The sequence below is a fragment of the Trichechus manatus genome, unplaced genomic scaffold, assembly GCF_000243295.1.
Source record: "Trichechus manatus latirostris isolate Lorelei unplaced genomic scaffold, TriManLat1.0 scaffold00076, whole genome shotgun sequence".
Taxonomy (NCBI): Eukaryota; Metazoa; Chordata; class Mammalia; order Sirenia; family Trichechidae; genus Trichechus; species Trichechus manatus.
This window is the reverse complement of record NW_004444012.1, coordinates 9,966,796-9,993,988: the sequence shown is the minus strand read 5'-3', so window position 1 is coordinate 9,993,988 and position 27,193 is coordinate 9,966,796. Positions and strand designations below refer to the sequence as shown.

The 27,193-nt window shown below is 38.5% G+C and overlaps 1 protein-coding gene across 5 annotated transcripts in view; it reads right to left on the bottom strand.

The window, feature by feature from the left end:
• The window catches only part of MGA (MAX dimerization protein MGA), an 80,814-nt gene that overhangs the window by 35,549 nt on the left and 18,072 nt on the right, over positions 1 to 27,193 (bottom strand). For all 5 annotated transcript variants that reach the window (XM_023735145.1, XM_023735144.1, XM_023735146.1 and 2 more), the window contains exons 3-9: positions 18,344 to 19,295; positions 17,151 to 17,229; positions 16,936 to 17,031; positions 6,125 to 6,256; positions 5,607 to 5,711; positions 3,760 to 4,418; positions 2,252 to 2,600 (exon numbers count right to left, since the gene is read on the bottom strand). In XM_023735145.1, coding sequence (XP_023590913.1) covers positions 2,252 to 2,600; positions 3,760 to 4,418; positions 5,607 to 5,711; positions 6,125 to 6,256; positions 16,936 to 17,031; positions 17,151 to 17,229; positions 18,344 to 19,295 — 2,372 coding nt within the window. The remainder of the gene's footprint in view (positions 1 to 2,251; positions 2,601 to 3,759; positions 4,419 to 5,606; positions 5,712 to 6,124; positions 6,257 to 16,935; positions 17,032 to 17,150; positions 17,230 to 18,343; positions 19,296 to 27,193) is intronic.

Here is a 27,193-nt window from a genome sequence, read left to right as displayed (position 1 = left end):
CAAGAATAACAGACCTCAGTCTCTTCCTCTCCATTAGTCTACTGTTATACTTGATTCCTTTACACAGCCTGGGGTCCAAGATAAAGCACTTCACTGTGCCCTTAAACACTACACTAGAGACCCTGCTGTTCTTTAGCCGAAATTCAGAAAAAAGAGCTAGTATAGGTAAGAAAAGACAGAATTAGGAGAATCAGACTAGCGTGTATTAACAGAAGTAATGAAGCCATGAGCAGAAGAAACGAGTTTCGAGAAAGAAGTGGTCTGTCTTCTTTCTAATCAAATGTCTCCTAATAAATGTTACCTTCCCAATTCCCCTAGAATTTTCACTCAGTCTTCTAGGTTCTTAATAACCCTTTTGTTTGTACTTAAAACACTATGGCTCTAATCTCTAAAATCTATAAGATACTACAAACTTCAACCACAAAAAGACAAATAACCCAATTAAAAAATGGGCAAAGGATATGCACGGGCACTTCACCAAGGAAGACATTCAGGTGGCTTGCACACACACGAGGAAATGCTCAAGATCATCAGCCATTAGAGAAATGCAGATCAAAACTACAATGAGATACCATCTCACCCCAACAAGGCTAGCATTAATCCAAAAAACAACAAAGTAATAAATGTTGGAGAGGTTGTGGAGAGACTGGAACACTTATACATTGCTGATGCGAATGTAAAATGGTACGAACACTTTGGAAATTGACTTGGCGCTTCCCTAAAAAGCTAGAAATAGAAGTACCATACGCTCCAGCAATCCCACTGCTTGGAATACATCCTAGAGAAATAAGAGCCATCACACGAACAGATATATGCACACCCATGTTCATTGCAGCACTGTTCACAATAGCACAACGATGGAAACAACCTAGGTGCCCATCAACAGATGGATAAACAAATCATAGTACATCCACACAATGGAATACTATGCAACGATAAAGAACAACAATTAATCTGTGAAACTTCTCATAATATGGATGAATCTGGAAGATATTATGCTGAGTGAAATTAGTCAATCGCGAAAGGACAAACATTGTATGAGAATACTATTGTAAGAACTCAAGAAAAGGTTTAAACACTGAAGAAAACATTCTTTGATAGTTATGAGGGTGAGGAGAGAGGGAGAGAGGAATTCACTAGATCGCAGACAAGAATTATCTTAGGTTAAGGGAAGGACAACACACAATATAGGGGAAGTCAGCACCACGCGACTGAACAAAAGCTAAGAAGTCTCCTGATCACAATCAAACACTTCAATGGACAGTATAGCAGGTGCAGGGGTCTGGGAACCATGGTTTCAGGGGACATCTAGGTTAATTAGCGTAACACAGTTTATTAAGAGTATGTTCTGCATCCCACTTTAGTGAGTGGCATCTGGGGTCTTAAAAGCTAGCAAGTGGCTACCGAAGATGCATCAATTGGTCCCAACCCACCTGGAGCAAAGGAGAATGAAGAACACCAAAGCCGCAGGAAAATATTAGCCTAAGAGACAAAAGGGGCCACATAAACCAGAGACTCCATCAGCCTGAGACCAGAAGAACTAGATGGTGCCGGGCTACCACCAATGACCACCCTGACAGGAAACACAACAGAAAGTCCCTGATGGAGCAGGAGAAAAGTGGGGTGCAGAATTCAAATTCTAGTAAAAAGACTAGGCTTAATGCTCAGAGACTGGAGGAACCCCAGAAGACATGGCCCCCACACTCTCTTGTTAATGAAGAACTAAAACCATTCCCGAAGTCAACTCTTCAAAGAATAGACTGGACTACAAGACATAAAATGATACTCATGAAGAACGTGCTTCTTAGTTCAAGCAGATACACAAGACTAAATGGGCAGCTCCTGTCCGGAGGTGAAATGAGAAGGCAGAAAGGGACAGGAACTGGTTGAATGGACACGGGAAATCGGAGTGGAAAGGAGGAATGTGTGGTGACATTACAGAGATAGCAACTAGGGTCACATAACAATGTGTGTATAAATTTTTGCACGAGAAACCAACTTGAGCTGTAAATTTTCACCTAAAGCATAATTTTTTTAAAAAAGCCATTCTCAGAGAAAAATTCCATTTAAAAAGGGGCATGTGTGTGTGAGCATTTATCACACATGCCAAACAGAATGCACACTGAAAGATTAATAATGATTTCTCAAAATATGGACAAGTGGAGCAGGATGAAAGTAGGTATTACTGTTCTCAAATAAGCAGTTTTCCAAAATATTAAAACTCTTGTTTTAACCCCCAGTGAATACTCACTGTATTCTAGCTTCTTTCTCTTCTTCTTCTCTTTCAAGAGTTCCTCCTCCTCCCTGCCGCCCTCCTCCCCTTCTTCCCTTGGCTCCTCTCCCAGAGCATCATAAACCACTGCATCTCGATGAACAGCTTTCCTCTGGAAATGCTTAGTTTTGGATCCCCCTTTAACAAGGACAACTTTTCTTTTCAAACAAGTGCAGCCAAACATGCAGTCTGGTCGGCGGCAGTGGGCAGGCTGGCGCTTCTCCAGAGCTAGACTGGAACATACACAACCAAGTCGGCAGAAATCGTTGTTGCAGGGAGGAGCGCGTTTCCTTATGATCGTGTGGATAGGTTTAGTTTTGAGAGACGCCTAAAATTAAAGTAGAAAATTACAATTCTACTAAACTGCCCAAATATATGACTTAGAGTCATGTATTTGCTCTGCCTGGTCTGCCTTCTTCTCTAACAGAACAAGGTTAACAAAGATTCAAAAGACAGATCAGAAATGTAGACAGGACTGTGAGCATTTTCCCATTCTAACGCATGGCACAGACAGGCAGAAGAATAACATTCTCACTGATTAGCCAAAATACCAACAAAGATGGATTTATTTGCAATAAAAATTGTACATAATGCTCTAGGGCAGGGGTTGACAAACTAATGCCCACAGACCAAATACAGCCTGTTTTGTAAATAAAGTTTTAATGGAATACAGCCAGGCTCATTCATTTGCAAATTGTCCACAGCACTTAAACAGCAGAGCTGTATAACTGAAAGAGACTGTATGGCCTACAAATCCTAAGATTATTTACTCTCCAGCCCTTTTCAGAAAACGTCTGCCAATCCCTGCTCTAGAGTAGTTAATAAAAAGGGGAGGGCATAATACACACACCAAAGTGTTCAGGAATAAAGGACACATCCTGCATTTAGTCCCAACATCTGATGATCTTCAGCTCTAGAATTTAGTCACAGAATGAAAAAATGGAAAATATAAAAATTCATGATTTAAAAATGACCAACATGTTGTTGTTGCATTATTTGACATGCACCCAGAGGCAGCCAACATGGATGCATTAATAATACATGAAAAATTCTCCATATAAAATTTTACAAATAACAAACGTTTTTTTCTCCATAGGTTTACATATACATTTTTTTTTCCTGGAATTTAGTACCTTTTAAGCAGAATTTTCAAAGTTGCTTTAACAAGGTTAGCAAATGTACTTGTCCACATGCTGGAGAAGGTAATTAGAGACTTTCAGAACAGCCAGCTACCTTCACACAGGAGAAGGGCGTTACCAAAAGCACAACTGTAGTGTCTCCCTCTGCTGGCAGGAGAGATCTAGACCTGAGGGTCTAGTCAGTAAAAAAGGAGAAATGGAGAGGACATCTCCTTCCTTTATTTGCAACCAAGGTAACTAAATGCTTAAAACTTCCTGCCAAAAAACCCCATTCCCAACTTCCCCTCACTAACCTCACTCTTTCTAGCCAAGCACTAATACACTTCCAGAAAAACAGGAGACACTTACTTGAGCCGTGAGCAGAGTTGTTAAGGATACATCTGCTCGCTCTTCGGTGATGTAGGTTCTTGGTTTTCCTTCCCAAAGTGCACAGTCCTCCAGGTCCATTAGCTTCACCTGAGATTTAGACAAGCCTGGAGGTCGAGTTCCCTGAAGCTGCTGCTGTTGTTGGTGTGCCTGCCGCAGACTAATCTGCTTTGGGAAAACATTTTCCTCTGAAGTTGGCATAACAAAGTTATTCACCTGGTTTTCTGAGATCGTGCTTGAAGAATTCTTGGTAACCCTATCTGCTGGAATCACATGAGAGTGTTTTTGTTTTGGTGAAACAGGGTATGGTAAGATGGATTTATAAGCTGATTTAGTTCGGCCACTGAAATTTGCCTGTTTGTTTTGAGACTTCGCCTTTCGAGAAGGAGGGGGTACAGAATGAGGCTTCAAAGAGTAAGAGGTAGAAGGGGAAATGGTAGATTGCTTCTTTAGTACACTATCAAGTGTTCGTACATAGCTGGTACTCTTGGTGGGAAGCTGGTATACCACAGGAGATGTGGGAGCGCTGGAAGAGAAATCCATGCTTGTTTCCATCAGCTTGCCTTCGTTTTCCAAATATTCATCTAGCTTGTCACTACAGAAAGCAGAACGGTTTTTCAGTGAACCTTCAGAATTGCCTCCTAGAAACAGAGACACAAGATACTTTTAACAACCTAGGGCAAACAAAAAAATTTTGTATTGTTTATCTAAGTTGCCTTAATACTTTTTTTTTAAATCACACAAACGTGTATCTGTAATAAAACTATTTTACAAAAATAAATAAATAAATAAAACTAGGGTGGATCTTTAGGGAAAAAACACACTAAAAAATGCCAGGCACATTGGTTACAAGCTACTGAATCTTCTAAACTGTCCCTCCTCAGAAGGAAGGCAAAATACAAAACCAAGAGAAGACACTGAGTCTCAGATACTAATTACATTAAAATCTATTCTCTATGGAAATTTAAGATGTTTACTCAAATTATGTCTTACCCTAAAATTATCAAGTTACATATTTACTGAACATTAACTATTTGCCAATTGTACACACTGTAATTAACGTAAGAATCTTCAATCTTTGACAACTTATGATCTATCTAGACCACACTTAAGTAAAAACACAAGAGTAAATAATGTACTTAAATCAAATCAGACCTCAATAAGATGTCAAGGGATTACTTAAAAGACTGGAATACCTGAAGTCTGATACAAAATGCTCGGGAAGAGGTGAGGTCACGAAAAGAAGAGTATAAAATTTAGTTCTTAAGGGAACAAAAAGCAAGTTTAGTAGAGAGCTGAGCATTACACTGAAAAACACCATCAACAAAGACGAGGAAAATTATTTTACACAAATCAATGGTAAATTTATCTGGTTAGAATGTAAACAGTCAAAAAGTGCACGGAGTAAGGAAAAAAACTACGAAAGGAGAGCAACTGTCACACGGTCAAAAAACTAAGATTACAAGTTCACTTTGATGTATTAGGTTATTAAAATCATGGTAGAGAGCTCTAAAAGTTAATATTCAAAAATAATGCTTGAGAATGATGTTTTTTTGTAACTGTAAGAATAACAGAATGGAAAGAGCAGTTAAAAAGGCTGCAGAGATTTTTTAGGCCTGATATGGTTAGGGACTGAACCAGGGTTGCAATTACGGGAAAACAGAATGAATAAAAAATCAGCAAGACAATTTATTTTCAGTTCACTTTAAAGCATGAACAGAAAAAAATGAAGAAATAAAATGAGAACTACTTTTAACAAAAGGCTTTGGCTACTACATATGTCAGAATATATTTAGAATTAAAAAAAAAAAAAAACCTTAACTAATTACCTTCACTCCTAGCTGCAGAAGCACTATGAAACTTTCCCCTCCATCCCTTGATTTTGGTGAAATCATTGGTCTTCCCTGTTCTAGAAACAAAGGGAAAGCCAGCATCTATAAAAGAAAAAGAAAAAGAGATAACCAAAACGCTAGCAAGCCAGTATTTTATATCTAATTAATGATTAAGACTTTCTCTGAAATTTAGAAATCATCTGTTAAGGCTACGCCAATAAATAAAAGATCTGAACATGGGATATCCAAAATGTCTCTAACAACCCAAAAACCCACTGCCATCGAGTCGATTCTGACTCATAGCGACCCTACAGGACAGAGTAGAACTGCCTCATAGGGTTTCCAAGGAGCGCCTGGTGGATTAAAACTGTTGACCTTTTGGTTAGCAGCCACAGCTCTTAACCACTACGTCACCAGGGTTTCCGTCTCTAACAAAGGTAACTTTAATTTATATCACAAATAACCTTAACTTTAAATAAGAAAAACTGTTTCACTTTACAAAGCTACACACTCACCAGGAGAGGCAGGGTTGGTTCCTGTAAGGTTCCAGAAAGGAAAGCTAGTGGCTGGAGCCAAAGGTAGCTGTACTCCCAAGTACTTAAGATCAATGCTCACTGTTGGATCCACTGAATTCAACTTTAGGCCCACTGCAAGAAAAACAGAACCACAAATCAAATTATCTCTCTTCTTTTTTCTTCTTTTGGTGGTAGTGGGAAGTTAATAGAAATAAATGAGATAGTATAGAGTAAAAATGATAAACATAAATGGCGGCAAACAGACTTTAGGGTGGCCCTCATGATCCCCGCCTCCTGATACTACTTATTTGTGTAATCTCTACCCCCTCGAGTTTGGCAGAACCTGTTGTTTGTTTCTAACCAATGGACTGTGGCAAAGGGACTGATATACTTGACTATGTATATGCCATCACATATGAGTATGGCACTCATCTTAACAGAGCTGCAAGAAAATTAATTCTGCCAACAACCTGAGGGAAACTGGAAGCAGATCCTTCCCCCGTCAGGCCTTTGATGAGAAACCAGGCCTATCCACCATCCTGATTTGCAGCCCTGTATAACCCTAAGCAGAGGACTCAATTGACTAGGCCATGCCTGCACTCCTGACCCACAGAAATTGTGAGACAACATTGTTAGGTGCCGTCGAGTCACTTCCAATTCACAGAGACCCTATGTACAACAGAACGAAACACTGCCTGGTCCTGCACCATCCTCACAACCACTGCTATGTTTGAGCCCACTGCTGCAGCCACTCTGTCAATTCATCTCGCTGAGGGTCTTCCTCTTTTCACTGACACTCTACTTTACCAAGCATGATCTCCTTCTCCAAACCCTCCCGATAACATGTCCAAAGTACGTAAGACAAAGTCTCGCCACTCTTACTTCGAAGGAGCATTCTGGCTGTACTTCCAAGACAGATTTATTCCTTCTTCTGGCAGTTCGCCGTATATCCAATATTCTTCACCAACACCGTAATTCAAAGGCATCAATTCTTCTTTAGGCTTCCTTATTCCGCTTTCACATGCATATGAGGTAACTGAAAACACCATGGCTTGGGTCAGGCACACCTCAGTCCTCAAAGTGACATCTTTGCTTTTCAACACTTTATCAAGAGGTCTTCTGCAGCAGATTTGCCCAATGCAATACGTCGTTTGATTTCCTGATGCTGCTTCCATGGGTGCTGATAGCAGATCCAATTAAAATGAAATCCTTGACAACGTCAATGTTTTCTCCTGTTATCATGTTGCTTACTGGTCCAGTTGTGAGGATTTCTGTTTCCTTTATGTTGAAGTGTAATCCACACTGAAGGCTGTAGTCTTTGATCTTCAACAGTAAGTGCTTCAAGTCTTCTTTGCTTTCAGCAAGCAAGGTTGTGTCATCTGCGTATCACAGGTTGTTAATGAGTCTTCCTCCAATCCCGATGCTGCATTCTTTTTCTTACAGTCAGCTTCTCTGATTATTATTTGCTCAGCATATAGATTAAATAAATACGGTGAAAGGATACAACCCTGACGCATACCTTTCCTGATTTTAAACCATGCAGTATCCCCTTGCTCTGTTCGAAAAACTGCCTCTTGGTCTATGTACAGGTTCCTCATGAGCACCATTAAGCGTTCTGTAATTCCCATTCTTTGCGATGTCATCCATAACTTGTGATCCACACAGTTGAATGCCTTTACATAGCCAATAAAACACAGGTAAACATCTTTCTGGTATTCTCTGCTTTCAGCCATGACCCATCTGACATCAGCAATAATACCCTGGTTCCACGTCCTCTTCTGAATCTGGCCTGAATTTCTGGCAGTTTCCTGTTGATATACTGCTGCAGCCACTTTTGAAAGATGTTCAGCAAAATTTTACTTGTGTGTGATATTGTTTGATAATTTCCAAATTCTGTTGGATCACCTTTCTTCGGAATGGGCACAATATGGATCCCTTCCAACTGGTTGGCATACAGACCAGCTAGCGCTTCCAGCACTGCATCATTTCTCCAAACATCTCAATTTGTATTCCATCAATTCCTGGAGGCTTGTTTTTCGCCAGTACATTTAGTGCAGCTTGGACTTGTTCCTTCAGTACCCTCGGTACTTGATCATACGCTACCTACTGAAACGGTTGAATGCCACCCAGTTCTTTTTGGTACAGTGACTGTGTATTCCTTCCATCCGAGACAATAAACGGAGCCCTGGTGGCGCAGCGGTTAAGAGCTCAGCTGCTAACCAAAAAAGGTCAGCATCTGAACACACCAGCCACTCCCTGGAAACCCTACGGGGCAGTTCTATTCTGTTACAGGGTACGAGTCTAATCAACTTGACGGCAATGGGTTTTAGTTTTTTTGGTTTAAGAGACAATAAACATGTATTATTTTAAGTTGCTAAGTTTGTAGTAATTTATTATGCACCAACAGATAATGGATACAAAAACACAGCAGATCTGAGACCCTTTGTGCTTTTAACCCTTTATTGTTCAAAGACTTTCTAAGGTCACTAATACAAACTTGCCATACACTGAGCTTCTGGCCTGTTTATGGCAATTGATTCTCTAGTTTTTATTGAAGGTATTAATGATAACTGAGCCTATAAATATAATGAATTGTTTATTTGTAGCCTAAGAGGCAATCTTTTAGGGAAGTATTTAATCTAAATTTTAACAAAATTGAGGACAAAGAAGTTCAAAGTATTAGCTAACACGGTAATAATCATTAAAGTCACAGGCACACATTTCCAATAAAAAGCTCACAGTGTTGTTTCCCTAAAAGGTGAAGATACTGTGGAGGTTATTTTATGGCTAATTTCTGTATCCTCCCATAGAGCTTAGCTGCCTAAAAAATGGCACCTCTGTTTTGGTTTGCAATTTCAGTTCTTTAAAGTAAATACTTTTGCATGTCATAGTTAAAACTAAGGTCAATAGAACAAAACATTCTTTCTTCATGTTCCTTATCAATTGGGGGTGGGGGTTGGGGGGACCAAAATTCTGAAACCAAACAACTGGTTTCTAATCTTTTCATTACTATTTCTTAATTTTGTATTTGGGGAAAACTTCTCTTAGCTTTAATTTTCTCATCAGTAAAACAGTGAATACCAATCCAGTACACTGTGTTGTATGATGAAAGAATTTACTCACTCTTCTCTGTGAAATACTCTAATGTAAATGGTGATAGGGACATGCAAGACAGTTCTCAGATCTGAAGGAGTTTTACCATACCATCTGCTGTTGCGCCGAACCCACTCACAGCAACCCCATGTGTGTCAGAGTAGAACTGTGCTCCATAGGGTTTTCAATGGCTGTGATCTTTCGGAAGTAAATCGCCAAGTCTTTCTTCTGAGATGCCTCTGGGTGGATTCAAACAGCCAACCTTTCAGTTAGTAGCTGAGTGCTTAAACATTTGCACCACCCAGGGACTCCATTAAGGAGCTTTAGTGTTATGTTTTCCCAAATGATTTACTAGTTACACTAGGGTAAAAAAGTACTACCAGAGGTAAACAAAAAGGAACTACACCGAACAGCCCCAGGCAATCAGGTAAAACTTTACTGAGGGTATGACTCTAAGTTAGAATAAGTAAGAATTAATTGGGAAAGGTGGGGGTAAGAAGGAAGAAGAGTAGAACCAGAATGCAGGAAGCTACTGAGGAAAGCCAAGTGAGAACTAAATCCTAAACAAAGGGTGAAATGAGATACTGTAGCGCTCCGAGAATAGAAAAATACTGTAGTATTATTCATTATTAATGACAAAAATTGCCAGAACAGTTCCCTACAGAGCAAGTAGAAAGAATAAAGTTTTAAAAAATATACCTATATAGCACAAGTATGTAAGGCATGGAAAATCTAAACTCATACCATCAGATTTAGAGACTGTTTTTCCTATGTATTTTCTTGCTTTCATTCACTTGTGTATTTTGTACTGTGATACCAAGGCCGCCAACAACAACAAAAAAGTTTATTTTAAATACACTTATCAAAACAAAACAAAACAAAAACAGGCAAACCCATTAGGATGCTATTATTTAAAAAATGGAAAATAACAAGTGTTAGGTTGTGAAGAAATTGGAACCCTTGTCCACTGCGGATAGAAATGTGAAATGGTGTGGGCAGTGCGGAAAACAGTTTGGTGGTTCCACAAGAAGTTAAACAGGATTACCATATAACCAGCAATTCCACTCCTGGGTATATACCCAAAAGAATTGAAAGGGGGAACTCAAAACAGATACTTGTACACCAATGTTCACTGCAACATTATTGACAATAGTCAAAAGGGGGAAACAACCCAAGTGCCCATCAACAGATAAATGGATAAACAAAATGTGGTATAATCATACAATGGAGTATTATTGCAGCCATAAAACGGTACGAAGTTGTGATACTATGACACGGATGACCCTTGAAAACCTTACACAAAGTGAAATTAGTCAGACACAAAAGGACAAATATTATATGATTCCACTTACATGAAATATCTAGACTAGACAAATGCATAGCTACAGAAAGTAGATGGGGGGTTACCACAGTCTGGGGAGAGGGGAGTTATTGCTTAATTGGTACAGAGTTTCTGTCTGGAGTGATAAGTTTTGGAAGCAAATAATGGTGATGGCTACACAACACTATAAATGTGATTAACGCCACTGGATTGAGCACTTGAAAATGGTTAAAATGGCAAAAAATAAATAAAATTACATGGCTAAATACACACAGGGTAAATAAATAGCAAGCCCAGAAAGCAAAGAAGTCAATGGCACATGAACACTGCTCAAAGTACTTCCCAATTTAGCTTACCTAGACAAACCTGAAGCGTTTGTCTTACAAGAAAACCCCTCCCCGAGTTAACAGATACATGAGCTGGTTTCATAGGAATGAGCATAAATAACTTGAGCTTGCAGAAAACAACTGAATAATTCAAAGAAAGCATATACTGAAAACTCTGAAATGTTTTCCACATAGGACAGTTTAAACTAAATAACACTCTTAAACTGCTTTTACCTCACTTCACCATATCAAAGGCTACTTCTTAAAGCGATATTATCATACCCTTGCATAAAAGATCCATAAAGACAGAAGTAAAGAAGAGAGAATCTTTACAGTTCATGTAAAAGCAAAGTCACCTAAAATAATATACTATAGCAAAAGGTGCCTGCTTCAAGCTAAACCCAATAAAAACCAAAGTATCCACGAGAATGCACTCAAGAGGAATAAACTTCACCTATATAACCACTAACACTACCAGTCTATCATACGTGGCAGCGTGTGTGTTGCTGTGGTGCTGGAAGCTATGCCACCGATATTTCAAATACCAGCAGGGTCACTGTGGTAAGCAGGTTTCAGCAGAGCTTTCAGACTAGGAAGAAAGGACTGGTAATCTACTTCCAAAAATTAGCCAATGAAAATCTTATGGATCACAACAGAAAATTGTAGTGCTAGAAGATGAGCTCTCTAGATTGGAAGGCACTACACAATGGCTGCAACAAAAGACTCAAACATACCAATGATCACGAAGATGGCACAGGACTGGTCAACATTTCATTCTCTTATACACAATGTTGTCATGAGTTGCAACCAACTCAACGGCAACTAACAGCACATAACTAGTAAACAAGGGAAAAAGTTCAACATAAAAATACAGTGATTAACAACAAAAAGACAAACAACCCAATCAAAAAATGGGCAAAGGACTTGAACAGACATTTCACCAAAGAGAATATTCAAATGGTCGACAATCACATGAAAAAGATGCTCAACATCATAAGCCATTCCCACAGATTGCCACTGAGTCAATTCCAACTCAATTCAACCCTGTAGGACAGAGTAGAACTGACCCATAGGGTTTCAAAGGCTGTAAATCTTCACAGAAGCAGATTGCTACATCTTTCTCCCATACAGACATACCACACCTCATCCCGTTAGGATGGCAATGATAGAAAAAACTGAAAACAACAGATGTTGGTGAGTTGTGGAGGAACTAGGACGCTTATCCATTGCTGGTAGGAATGTAAAATGGTACAGTCACTGTGTAAAACATTTTAGTGGTTCCTCAAAAACTTGAACCTAGAATTACCATATGACCCAGCAATCCCAATCCAAAGTATATAAATAAAAGAAGTGAAGGCAGGAATGCGAACAGGAACCTGTACACCAATGTTCCTTGCAGCTCTTCATAATAGCCAAAAGGTGGAAACAATGAGATGTCTATCAACAGATGAATGGATAAACAAAATGTGATGTACACACACAATGGAACATTACTCAGCCATAAAGAAAAATGAAGTTCTAATGCATTCCACTACATGGATGAACCTTGGAAACATAATGCTGAGTGAAGTCAGTCAGTCACAAAAGGACAAATATTGTACGATCTCACTTATGTGAAATAAGCAAACATATAGAAACCAAAGATTACCAGGGGTTACGAGGGGTGGGGAGGAGGGGGAAAGGGAGAGTTTTCGCTTAGGGGGCACTAAGGTTATGTTAATGGTGGTACAATGATTTAGAAAAGGACAGCAAGAATGGATGCACAACTTGAAGAAGATAATCAATGTCACTGAATTGTACATGTAGAAATTGTTGAGATGACATATGTCTTGTTATGTATATTTTCACCACAATAAAAATAATAATAAAATATGGTGAACAAAAGCAGATACACGTTAAGAAAAACTCCAGATAAATAATGACTGAATACCATTTTCAGATCATATTTTTAAGTAACTAAAAAGGAAGAGGCAGAGAACTCTTCAAAGATTGTTATTCTTCATAAAGGAATTTAACATTAAAACTGACAGCCCATACACATGTAAATGATTGAATAAATAAATAAATGGAAGAGAACAGACCAATCTCCCATGCATAAGAATTCCAAATAATTTATGTAGATACTCCACCCACAAGGAGGTAGAAATAACTTCCCACTCTTAAAGTGTGGGCTGCGCACAGCAACTTACTTCCAAAGAGTATAGTACGGAAAGAGGGGCGAAAAAAATAACTTTACAACGGAGACAGTTGACAAGACACCTCAGCCAGGTGGATCAAGGTGAAATCAACAGTGATATGTTGACAGTATAAACCCTTGACGTGATGTGATGAGAACGGGACTTTACCTCTGTGGTCTTCCTCCCACGAACACACAATCTCAGTCTAATCAAGAGAAAAACATCAAACAAACCCCAACTGAGGAACATTCTATAAAATCCCCATCCACTATTCCTCAAAAAACTGTCAAGGTCAACAAAGTCTCAGAAACTGTCACAACCAAGAGGAACCTACGGAGACGTGACTACTAAATGTAATGTGGTATTCTGGATAGGATCCTGGAACAGAAAAAGGACATTAAGTAAAAACTAAGGAAATGTGAACCAAGTATGGACTTTGCTAATAATAATACTAATATTGGTTCATTAATTCTAACAAAGGTACTATACCAATGCCAGATGTTAATGAAAGAGGAAACTGGGTGTTGAGTATATGGGAACTCTCTGTACTGTTTCCAATTGTTCTGTAAATATAAGGCTGTTCTAAAACAAAAAGTTGTAAACAGTGATGCAGAAGCTTTTACAAAAATATCTTTCGAGTTCAAAAACAGGTGATATTTTCAAGTTAAGTTGATAGAATACAGATCACTGTGGGTGTCACAAAGAAACAGACAACTATAGTACTAAGGAAAGCAAAATTAAGAACCTTATTTTACTTTAGCAACAAAACCACCACCACCAACAATAAAAACATTTTCCAATATTTAATCAACATTTCTTCCAAAATTTCAAAGTAAGCTCGAAAAGCTTTTCAAGTTGTTCAAGTTTTCAGCTCCAAAATATTTTCAAGTGTTTATCTTGTATAGAAAAATGAAATTCTACAGTTAAGAGAAAGGCCAAGAAATATTATTGAATGGAAATTTAGCAAATTACTTCAAGCATCATTTTTAGAGAGGGACATGGAAGAATACTTTGATTATCTTCAGAGACTTGAGGTTGGCATCATTTAGCTACTATAAATATTTAGCCAAACTAAATATCTGAATATTAAATATTTTACTGTTTCAAAATTACAAAGCCAGCTATTTAAAGGAAGCAAAGGTTGGAGGGGCAGATCTGCTGCAAAAGACCTCTTTAAAGTGATGCGAAGCGAAGATGTCACCTTGAAGACTAAGATGTGCCTGACCCAAGCCTTGGTGTTTTCAATTGCCTCATATGCAGGCGAGAGCTGGACAATGAACAGGGAAGCCCGAAGAAGAACTGACGCCTTTGAATTTGTGGCGTTGGCGAAGAATACTGAATATACCATGCACTGCCAAAAGAAGGAACAAATCTGTCTCGGAAGAAGTATGACGAGAATGCTCCGTAGAAGCAAGGATGGCAGGACTACACATCTCACATACTTTGGACATGCTGTCAGGAGGGACCAGTCCCTGGAGAAGGACATCATGCTTGGTAAAGTAGAGGGTCAGCGAAAAAGAGGAAGACCCTCAATGAGATGGACTGACGTGGTGGACACAGCGGCTCCAACAAGGGGCTTAAGCATAACAATGATTGTGAGGATGGCACAGGATAGGGCAGTGTTTCGTTCTGTTGTTTGTAAGGTCACTGTGAGTCAGAACTGACTCGACGGCACCTAATAACAACAACAAAAGGTTGAGGAATAAAAATCTGCCACAAAAATTCCAAAATAGGACTCTACCTCATACCTTTAAGAGACTCAACTGTTAAAAAGACGACTTGACTGGCAATGGGTTTAATTACAGTGGTTTTTTTTTAAAGCTTTGAGTTAGCTGCCCAGAAAACTAATATCAGCTGCCATCATTAAAAAATTGAGAGATACCACATAAAAATACTGACTTCAGCTTCTCTTGAAAAAAAAAATGGGAAGATCTGAGAATACGAGGCCACATTCCCATATGACGACAATCTGCTGACGCAGCTGTCCCTTTGTACTCCAGCCTATCAGAGGCCAACCCAACCTCCCCAAGTCAGGTCTATTTCACGTCATGTTAGCTGCTTAGTCTCCAGAAGCATTCGATTTTGAGCCCCATTCCATAAAGGAAATACTTAACAGATTTGCATAAAATGTCTGTCAAGGGAAGGAAAAAAAAGTCAAACCACAGCCAACCAGGAGATGACAGGCAGACAAACCAGAGCAAAAAGGCTAGCAGCGAGCACTGAATATATTTAACTCTAGAACTAACACTAAAACAAATGTAGGGATTAAGCTGAAAGAATACAATATAAATGTTATTTTTACATTATCAGAGTGTATAACTAACAAAAACTGTATGTGGCGGGGGGAAAGATGAGAAGTAGGGCAAGTTTAACTGACAGCTGAAAGTCAGAGGATATTATTTAAATAAAACAGCAGACGTGAAAGCTAACATTAAAGGCCTGTTATTAGCAGCAAGACCACTATGATACAGCTCTGACTGTTCATCCAGAGTAGCAGTCCCTATCACTTGGAGTGAGACTGTAATTTGTATACTGTAGATTGCACTGCAGCATAAGCTGCCTCACATTAAAGCAAAGGGTCCTCAAGTATTACCACTTGGTTCAGAAACTGAATGATCATATGTAAATCCTTGTAAACGTTTCATCTGACAGCTTCTAATGCTTATATTCTCAGATAAATGATCTACTATATAATATAAACAGACGAGGCAGCCCTCTGAAAAGAAAATACACTGGTAAGAGTCAACAACCAATAAACTCCAAGAGGCACACCTGAAATCAAAGATATAAGAAACCAGAAATTAGGGCATGGCCTACAGTCTTTTAGTACAGTGCAAACCGTGGAAAAGTAGTTACTAGGAAGGTAACAACTACAGTAGATTTCATTTTTCTAAAAAAAAAGCAACATAATCAAGGCCAAGATAATCTATTACAACAAAATAGAGATAATAATAAAAAGTTTAAATTAAGTCCCCAGCAATACACCATTGTTTGTTGTTGTTGTCAGTAGCTTCTGAATCGATTAGACCTGTGGCAACCCCACGTGTGCAGAGTAGAACTGCTCCATACGGAGCAGTGACCTGTAGGAAGCAGATCACCAGGCCAGTCTCTGAGGCGCCGTGGGTGGGTTCAAACCATCAATCTTTCAGCTAGCAGTCAACTGCTTAACCATCTGCGCTACAAGTGAGTGACCTAGCAATACATTAAATATATAAAATACACATTTGCAGTCACACAGTGAGGAAAGTGTTCTTCTATTACAGACCTAAATACATCACTAAGTATACAAGGGCAGAGAGATACCCTAAAAAACAAACAAAAAAGCAACTGAAAGATGAAAAATAGAGGAGAAAATACGGGTTATAAGAAAAAACAGAGAAAATACAATCTTCTTACAGTGATACACTCTTTTTATGCATATTATCCTTCACAAAACGAAGACAACACCTTCAGAGTTGGAAAGGTTTCTCACCTAAACATGTTTCTGGAGCCCTGGTGGTGCAGTGGTTGAAAGCTCAGCTGCTAACCAAAAGGTCAGCAGTTGAAATCCACCAGCCACTCATTGGAAACCCCATGGGGGAGTTCTACTCTGTCCTATAGGATCCCTGTGAGTCGGAATCAACTCGACGGCAACAGGTTTGGTTTGGTTTTAGACACGTTTTTAAGTTAAGGGGGAAGAATTATGGAAGAGAAGAGAAAAATGCAAGCTGAAGATACGTCCTAAAAGAAATGAAATCAAGGAGCGGGGACAGGGGAGAAAAAGATGGGGCGGGGGAGGAAGGAGAGAGAAAGGGAAGGGGAGTATAGAAGATGGGAAAGGGCAGAAGAAGGCAGGCAGGAGGAAAAGAGAGGAGGGGTAAAAAGCTGTCCTGGAAATCATTTAGGGAGTATTACCTTCTTGAAGACCAGGATGTATCACCTGCTTGTGACGCAAGGACTTCAAATCTTCTATCAATTCCTTTTCTAATTGGGAAATTCTTGTTCTGCAACCTGCTCAGAAAACAAATGACTGAATAAGCTATTATACACTGAGAATGAACGTTGCCGTCTTTCATTCCTAGAGCCCAAACCACAAACACATTTCTCCTATTTATGCTAGTATGTAATACCTGAATCATTTGTGGTTGATGCCTGAAGACTAGAGGGTTCTTCTGTTGGCCGATCAACTGCATGAATGTCTAGAGCCTCCTATATTTAAAACAAAAAAAAGTATACTTCGTATCACTTCTAAAAGTGATATTAGTTTAACATGTTAGTTTAAAAGTAAACCAGGATTTCAAAAGAAAAATTAAAGACCAGGAGAAAATGTACCATCATATTTACAATAATAATTCCAGCTTCACAGAACAGGGGCAATTTTGTTCTTGTTCATACTTTTTGATATTTTCTCGGTGTTTTACATTAACACCATTTTATAATCATTAGGAAAAAAAGAAAGCAAAAACTCTGAACATAACAGTATATTCAAATAACTAACCTAAGATTATACTTACACCAATCAATATACTGATTTCTCACAGCTTATATAAAGTTAGTCTCTCAGCAACTAACAAGGAAGGAAGAAAGGAACAGGTAAAAGAACAGATAAAGAGAATTTAACATCCATGGAGCCAAATGTGAAATGTGGATAATAAGGTCCTATAAAAATGCAATAGAAAAATAATCTGGTTGAAGAGTTAGAGTAAAATAAACAAAGACACTATCAATGTGTGAGATAAGACCATTAATATTTGCTTCTCCAATGATACTGTACAAACACTGACAAAAAGGGGGGAGGTGGTCCCAAGAGTCTGCCAACGTTTTCAGGTATTTATGTCTTTCTAAAATCTGTAAGGAGCCCTGGCGGTGCAGTGGTTAAGAGCCTGGCTGCTCACCAAAAGGTCAGCACTTCAAATCCACCAGCCACTCCCTGGAAACCTATGGGGCCGTTCTATTCTGTCCTATAGGGTCACTATGAACTGGAAAGGACTTGACGACACCTAACAACATCGATAGTCTGTAATGATGCAAATTCCAAAAGAACAAAAGACAAAAAAATCCAGCTAAACACAACAGAAAATTCGCGAACTGAGACCTAATCAGACCTAATTTTTTTAAGTCTATACAAAGTATCTAAGTGGTACCTATTACTAAACCAGTATTTTAGAGACACTGCCCTCCTCCCCCCAGCAAACACACACACACACACAAATGAGAATGCATTTACAAAAACTAGATTCTAAGTTGGTTATCAGTCAGTATACAATTCAATAATGACTAATCAGCATTACAATTCTTAGAATGCTGAAAATGACAATCTTACCTTCGATTCAAAGGAAACAAACAGAACACCATCCACATCTTCCAGATCAGGTTTCACATCTGGAAAGGTACTCCCAGGGCCCACAGGGGTATTCTTTGTAGAAGTTAAAGACTTCCCAGTGTTTTTAGGTGGTCGCCCTGCCTTAGAGAGTTTCAATTTCCGTGGCCTCCCTCTTTTCCCAGGTATATTTGAAGAGGTATTCTGACTAGCATTCACAGACTTCGGGGCTGTTGCAATCTTAAGCATAGTTGTTCTCTTTCTGCTTAAGTCCTCTTTTCCCGAGAATGAATCCCCAGACGAACCCTTCGAACTGTTATCGTATGTTCCTTCTGTGCTAATGCTGTCAGATATATCAGGATATTTCCACTGAGGCTCTTTAAATAAGGGGTATTTTTGTATCACTCTGAAATCCGGTGAGTATTTTCTAAAACCATTATCTGATTCCTTGCCTAAGCAGAAGCCAGTCCCATTGGAATTTTCAACGTACGTAGGCAAATAGTCTAATTCTGCCAACACGGAAGACGTATCCTTCTGAGATGTGGAAAGCATGTTATCAGGCAGCTCAGAAACCTTCACTGTGCTTTTGGTGACAGCACAGGGCTCCAGATAGACTACTGGCATCTTTCCAGTGTCTAATTTGAACATTTTAGCTTTAGCAACACCTGATGGGCTGCTTGGTAGCCATTTAGAAGACGGATGGTCAGCTTCTAGATTATCAACTTTATTGTGCCTCTTTAGCTGTTTCTCTAGTATGGGATCATCATCACTGTTTGAGTATACATCCGTTTCCTCATCTGTCTCTTCCTGTTTCACAGTGACCCCTTCTGGGCACTCACCAAGTTCATAGTCATAATCATCCAGAGGTTCCTCTTTAATGACAACATTTAAGGGTCCATTCAGATCTAGTGGTGAGGCTACATGGGAGCTGTCTTCAAAACTGTTGGCAACAAGACTGCAGACGTAAGGGAAACAATGATAATAAAAAGAATAAAATTTGATAAACAACATTCAAGGAAAAAAAATAAAAGACATTGTTGGAAACAAAGTGACTTCACCAGATTTAGTGAGCTATTTCCCAAAAATTTATCATTTATCACATTTCTATATTTTCTATCAATTTCTCACAAAAAATATACAAAATAACTTCACCAGTAAAGTTTTAACAAGTGATCCTTTTATCATTAAATCAAGAACCAGGACACCTTGTAACGCTCGTTTTCCTATTGGTAAATTTCAAATAAACTCAATTTGGAAAATCAAATGGCACTGACCCAATATCAAACTTTAGAAATCCAGTGATTAAAAACTGTCAATAAATTAAGCAAATAAATGTCCCTTATAATTAAGAATTGCAATAAACATCAGGAAGAGCTATTCAGGCTGTCTGCTGGGGGTTTTTTTGAGACAAAATTCACACAACATAAAACATTTTAACCCTTTTAAAGCGTAAAATTCAGTAATCTTCATTATATTCACAATGTTGCTGCCAGGTGATTTTTTTTTACCTTTAAAATTAAAAAATTCATTTACAATGTAGAAGACTCCACTGTTCATCCTTCCAAAATAAAGGGGAAAGGTAGTAGAAGGCAAGTACTTGTCACCTATATTTTAGTGTGTAAGATTTATTTTAAAAACTGCAATAATTTTATCAGTTCTCTCTTCTCCCAATTAGCCACTGAAAGCAGATAAACTGTACGAGTTATTCTGAGAACATGATAAGATTCCACATAAAATGGTACAACTGGAATTAGAATTCTTAGGGATGGAAATTTCAGAACTCCGACTAATGCACGCACCTCTAACTTTTTCCCAAAAATATCAACACAAATCAAAATGCTAGCAATACAGAAAAGCAGGATGAGAAGTGGTTTTAGAAAAAAACATATACACTATATATACACAACCCATATACCCTAACAAATAATATATAAGGAAGTAGGATTGCGGGTGGTTTTTTCTCGAAGAAGAAATACTAAATGAAGTTCTTCAAGCTGAAAGGAAAGGATTCAAGATAAAAACAGATGCAGGAACAAATGAAACAACCCAGAAAACATAAAAACGTGAGTAAATATAAAACACTGTTTTTCTCATATTTCTTTAAATGATGACTGAATGTTTTTAGCAAATAAAATAACAATGTTTTGGGGGTTTACAGCACATATGAAGGTCATAAACTTTAAGGATATTAACTGTTCATGAACTGGTGTAGCATTAATTCAAACTGTACTTGAAAATTAAAGATGCATATTGTAATCTCTGTTGTTCTTGCTAGGTGCTGTCACGTCAGTTTCAACTCATAGCAACCCCATGTGACAGAGCAGAACTGTCCCACAGGGTTTCCTAGGCTGTAATCTTTACAGGGGAGCCCTAGTGGCAAAAAGGTCAGCTGTTAAAACCCACCAGCTGCTCCACAGGAGAAAGATGTGGCAGTCTGCGTCTGTAAAGATTACCACCTTAGAAACTTTATGGGGCAGTTCTACTCTATCCTACAGGGTTGCCACGAGTTGGAATCAACTCAGCAGTAACAAGTTTTTATTTTTAATCTTTACATGAGCAGATCTTTCTCCTGCAAAGCCACTGGGTAGGTTAGCAGCTGCCACCAGGGCTCCTTGTGGTCTCTATTAAGTGAATCTAAACAGGTAATAGGTGATAAAAATGGAATGTGAAAAATCCAAACTAAATGAAAACAGGAAAGGATAAACAAAGAAGAACAGATGAGAAAAACAGAAAATAGCAAGATGATCTGCTTAAAACTCAGCTATATCGGTAATAACATTAAATGTAAATGGACAAAATAGCCCAATTAAAAATCAGAGATTATAACAATGGTTAAGAAACAAGGCCCAACTATATGCTATTTAAGACAGTCACATTTAAATCAAAGGACACAGATTGAAAGTAAAAAGAGGCAAAAAAAGATAAAACATGCAAACAATCAGAAGAAAGCCAGTGCAGATCACTACCAGGTAATCAGACTTTAAAACAAGAAGTACTATAAAAGTACTATAAACAGCAGCGTTATAAAATATTGGGGGAGGGGCCTTAATTCATCAGGAAGGTATAACTATCCTAGATGTATACGTTTCGAATCACATAGCTTCAAAATACTTAAAGCAAAAATTGATAGAAAAAAGGAGAAACCAATTCGCAACTATAGCAGGATATTTTAACACACCTTTCTCAGTAACTGATAGGACAAACAGACCAAAAAGAAGAAAAAAATCAGTAAGGATACAGTAGGATTGAATATTATCAAACCTACCTAATAGAGTTCTACAGAACACTACCTATAACGAATGTACAATACACACACTCTTTTCACCCACACAAATGAAGCAAAACAAACCGTACGCTAGACCATAAAGCAAAGTCTTGACAAATTTCAAAGGTTTTAAGTCATATGTTCTCTAACAATAACAGAATCAAATTAGAGACAATAATAAATATCAGCACAATACATCAAAATTTGTGTAATGCACCCAAAGCAGCACTCAGAAGCAAATTTATAGCTTTAAATACATATATTAAAGACAAGACCTAAAATCAATTATCTAAGTCAAGGGTTGATAGACTTGTACTGTAAAGGGTAACTATTTTAGGCTTTGTGGTCCACAGTCTCTGTGCAACTACTGTATTTTAATACAAATAACACGCGCCTTCTATGTTTGTTCGCGAACTGCATCCTCCCTCGGCGAGCTACTGGCAAAAGAATACACAAATAAATCAATGGAACTGGATTTAATCCAAAATTAGACAGAGAGAAAGAGGACTGATTTTCCAAGGCACCAGTGCAATTTGATGAGAACAATAAAGTCTTTTCAATAAATAATGCAAGAACTCGATACCTGCACAGAAAAATATGAACCCTGACCCCCATCTCACACCATACACAAAAATTAATCCAAGATGGATCATAGACTTAAACGTGAAAACTAAAACTACTTCATCCCTTTCAAAAATTTCATTTAACCGGTGAAAAATAGTAATCTCTTTATCTTTTAAAAAAAAAAAAAAACTTACTGTATAAGTTACATAAAATTCACTCATTTTAAGTGTACAATTCGATTTTTAGTAACTTAAGGGTTTTGCAATCACCACAATCCAGTTTTCCTATATCTCTTTTTAAAAGTTAAGCAAAGAAAAACTAAAGAAAAGTCAAAGCCAAGTTCCATCATCAAGGCCTCTTTTTTCCCTTTCCCAAGTATCTAAGTTTTTGTCTATTCATGTAGAAGTACTATTCTGTATTTAAAAATTTAGGATTGACACTTATGAGAACTTCCTCGTTATCTCTACATTTTAAAACATAACTTCCAGAATGTAGAAAAAAATCTAGGTCTTTTATTATAAATAAAAAATTTAGTCACATGACCTAATTTTTGTTTACAGTAGCTGAGAACCCCATGGGGCTAGATCAGCTTTCCTATCTTTCTGAGGAATTAAACTTGCTAAGTTAGGAAAGTTCTCAGAAAGACTCTCTCCTTACTTTTCAAAAAAAACTTTATGCATAATGCAAGAAATTTTCTCTTGGCAAGAGGCTTTTGAAAACAATTCTTAAGTTGAATTCTTCTAAGAAGTCTTCTCTAGCCACATAAACTAGATGAAAGAATAAGAATATGGGCAAAACCAATGAACATTACATATCAGTTAATTTAAAGAAAAAGAGTAGTTTTTGTTGGCAGTATATAATCTATGCAACAAAGAATCCTAAGTATTAACACATGAAACGCATAAAGAAAGACTTAAATGCTACAGATAATCTCATTCAATCAACAAGTGAGCATCTACCACGTGAAAGATATTTTGCTGGGCATAAAGATTTAAAAAAACACGGTCCTCATACGCAAGTAATTTACAGGTCACTGAAGAAGACAGACAAATACACAGACAATATAAGGTAATTTAATAAATGTCCTGATAAAAATATGTACTGGTAGTAAGAGTGCACATCAGCAGAATCCACTGACATAATGCCTTCCATGATTTTGGAGTTTTAGTAAATTAATAGAAAAAAGAATAAATCCACTAGAAAAAGAGAATGGATAGTACAAAAGAAAATGAACAAGGAGACAGGGCCAAGAGGACGGAGTAGTCAGATGCTCCCGGTGGACCCTCTTACGACAAAGACCCAAAAAAACAAGTGAATCGATTATATATGATAATTTAGGAGCCCTGAACATCAAAGGCAAAGTTCAGGAACCAGACTGAGCAGCAGGGGGAGGAAGAGATGGTTCGGAACCAGCAAGGAGTTGCCAGACCTGACCTTGCCAGAGCCTGAGCCCTTCAGGCCTGATCAGCTCGAGAGTGAGCAGTGAGGCAGGCAAACAGCCGAGCTCAGGAGGCGCATTTTCTGCGCTGGGAGAAACCCAGCACCAGAGTGTCTACACGACCACCCAGAACCAGTGAGAAGCAGCCCTAGATCGGGGAGACAAGTAATTGTATCCAGCTAACGTGTGGATCAAAAACACCCCCCTTACGGAAAATCCTCTCTCCCATTTACCTCCCAACTCCCTGCTCTGCACTGAGTCCTGGACCAACTTCGGCAATTGCCAACTTCCCTAAGCCGGAAGTAGGATCTGTTACACACCCTGAGCCATTCTCCCGGTCTTGGAGAGTGAACAAATTAACAAACGGGAAAACAAACAAACAAAGAAACAAACAAACAACTGGAGGCTCCCCTAAGCCAGGAACTCGGGGTCAGCACAGCTCCTTTCTCTAGGCACAGGCCTAAGGGACAGATGGACTCTGACTGCCTTTCCCCCTGCATAGTCTTATGTGGGCCCATTTCAACAGCGTAGGCCCTCATTACGGCAGTACAACAGGGGATATACCTGAAGTCTAACTTCAACTGTTTCAGCTGTGAAGTGGCAGGTTCATCACATTTGAAACTGCTATGCCCATTAAGCAGGCTCTTCACCTACCCACATCAGGGGCCTGAGGACTGGTGGCTCCACTCACCACCTAGCCACCTGTGATAGGGGTCCAAGAAAAAGAGGTTCCTCCCAGTCCTTACAGCCAACAGCACTGGGTGCTCATGGTCTGGCTGCAAAACCCACCCACCTACGCGCTCTAAGGAACAGGGACATGTCTTCCTGGACACTCGGGGGTGGCCATCAGCCCCGTCTTGCTCAGAGCGCGTCCTCCTGCTACAGCAAGATGCCTGTGCCTACATCAATCACCCATGCCTGTCTAGGAGTGCAGGTGAGAACATGCACCACACACTTGGTGGCTATCTACCTGGGCACCTGAGCTGAATCCAGACAAGAGGAGTGGGTGGACTCCTGAGCTCACATACCTAGTAACAGATCTAACCACCGGTGACAGGACATTACAACTTCAAAGGTGCCAAAAATCGAACTAGCTCACACAAGCAGCCTATTTGGGATATCAAAACAAAACAAGAAGCTAGGACACACTGAACAAACGTAAAATAAATAAATATAATAAATTACTGATGGCTCGGAGAAAATAGTCAATATCAAATCACATAAAGAGGCAGTCCATGATGGCTTCAGCAAGCCCCCAAAATAAATAATCTAGAAATTTTCCAGAGGAAGAAAATTTCTTGGAATTACCGGAGGCAGAATACGAAAGATTAATATACAGAACTGTTCAAGAAATTAGAAAGGAAATTAAGCAAAATGCAGAACACACAACAGACGAAATTAAAAAGATTACAGAAGAGCATAATGACAAACGTTAACAGGCTGCAAGAATCCACAGAGAGACAGCAATCAGAAATCCAAAAGATTAACAATAAAATTTCAGAATTAGACAACTCAATAAAAGTCATAGGAGCAGAACTGAGGCAACAGAAGTCAGACAGCATCAGTGAGATTGAAGATAAAGCACCTGACACCAACTTACTTGAGGAAGAATCAGATAAGAGGATTTAAAAAAATGAAGAAACCCTAAGAATTATGTGGGACTCTATCAAGAGGAATAACCTACGAGTGATTGGAGTACCAGAACAGGGGGGCATAACAGAAAATACAGAGAGAACTGTTGAAGATTTGTGGGCAGAAAACTTCCCTGATATCGTGAAAGATGACAAGATATCTATCCAAGATGCTCATCGAACCCCACATGAGGTAGATCCCAAAAGAAAGCCACCAAGACGTTTTATGATCAAACTTGCCAAAACCAAAGATAAAGAGAGAAGTTTCACAGAGGCTAGGGATAAACGAAGTCATCTACAAAGGAGAGTCAGTAAGAATAAGCTCGGACTACTCAGCAGAAACCATGCAGGCAAGAAGGCAATGGGATGACATATATAAAGCCTTGAAGGAAAAAAAATTGCCAGCCAAGAATTATATATCCAACAAAAATGTCTCTCAAATGTGATGGTGAAATTATGACATTTCCAGATAAACAGAAGTTTCGGGAATTTGCAAAAACCAAACCAAAAGTACAAGAAATACTAAAGGGAGTCCTCTGGTTAGAAAATCAGTAACATCAGATAACAACCCAAGACTAGAACACAGGACAGAGCAACCAGGTGTCAACCCAGATAGGGAAATCACAAAAGTAAATCAAAGCTAAAACACTGAAAACAGGGAAACAGATGTCAATATGTAAAAGATGACAACATTAAAACTAAAAAGAGGGACTTAAAAAGTGTAGACACAGATTTTTCATGTGGAGAGGAAGGCAAGGCAATGTAAGTAATAAAAGACTGGTATAAACTTAGAAAAATAGGAGTAAATATTAAGGTAACCACAAAGGAAACTAACAATCCTACAAGTCAAAATAAAAAACTAGAAAAATATAAAGACTCAGCAGATACAAAATCTACAACAATGAAAAAGATGAAAAGAAAACACATAAAAGAAAACGACAACTAAGCACCGAAAATTACGTGGAATAAAGACATTGTCAACAAAACACAAAAAAAGGCATCAAAATGACAGCACTAAACTCATACCTATCAATAATTATGCTGAATGTAAATGGAATTAATGAACCGATAAAGAGACAAGGAGTAGCAGATGGGATTAAAAAAACACAATCTGTCTATATCCTGCCTACAAGAGACATACCTTAGACTTAAAGACACAAACTAAAACTCAAAGGATGGAAAAAACTATATCACGCAAATGACACTCATAAAAGAGCAGCAGTGGCAATATTAATCTCTGACAAAATAGACTTTAAAGTAAAATCTACCACAAACGATAAGGAAAGACACCATATAATGATTAAAGGGTCAATACACCAGGAAGACATAACTATGAAAAATATTTACACACTCAACGACAGGGCTCCAGAATACATAAAACGAACTCTAACAGCATTGAAAAGAGAGATACACAGCTATACCATCGTAGTAGGAGACTTCAACACACCACTTTCAGTGAAGGACAGAACATCCAGAAAGAAGGTCAACAAAGACACGGAAGATCTAAATGCTACAATCAACCAACTTGATCTCATAGACATATACAGAACACTCCACCCAACAGCAGCCAAGTATATTTTCTTTTCCAACGCACTTGGAACATTCTCCAGGATAGACCACATATTAGGCTATAAAGCAAGCCTTAACAAAATCCAAAGCATCAAAATATTACAAAGCATCTTCTCTGACCATAAAACCATAAAAGCAGAAATCAACCAACAGAAAAGGCAAGGAAAAAAAATCAAACAAATGGACACTGAACAACCCCTTCCTCGAAAACTACTAGGTTATAGAAGAAATTAAGGATGAAATAAAGAAATTCATTGAATCAAACGAGAATGAAAACACATCCTTCCAGAACCTTTGGGACACAGCAAAAGCAGTACTCAGAGGTCAATTTATAGCAATAAATGCACACATCCAAAAAGAAGAAAGGGCCATAACCAAAACACTAA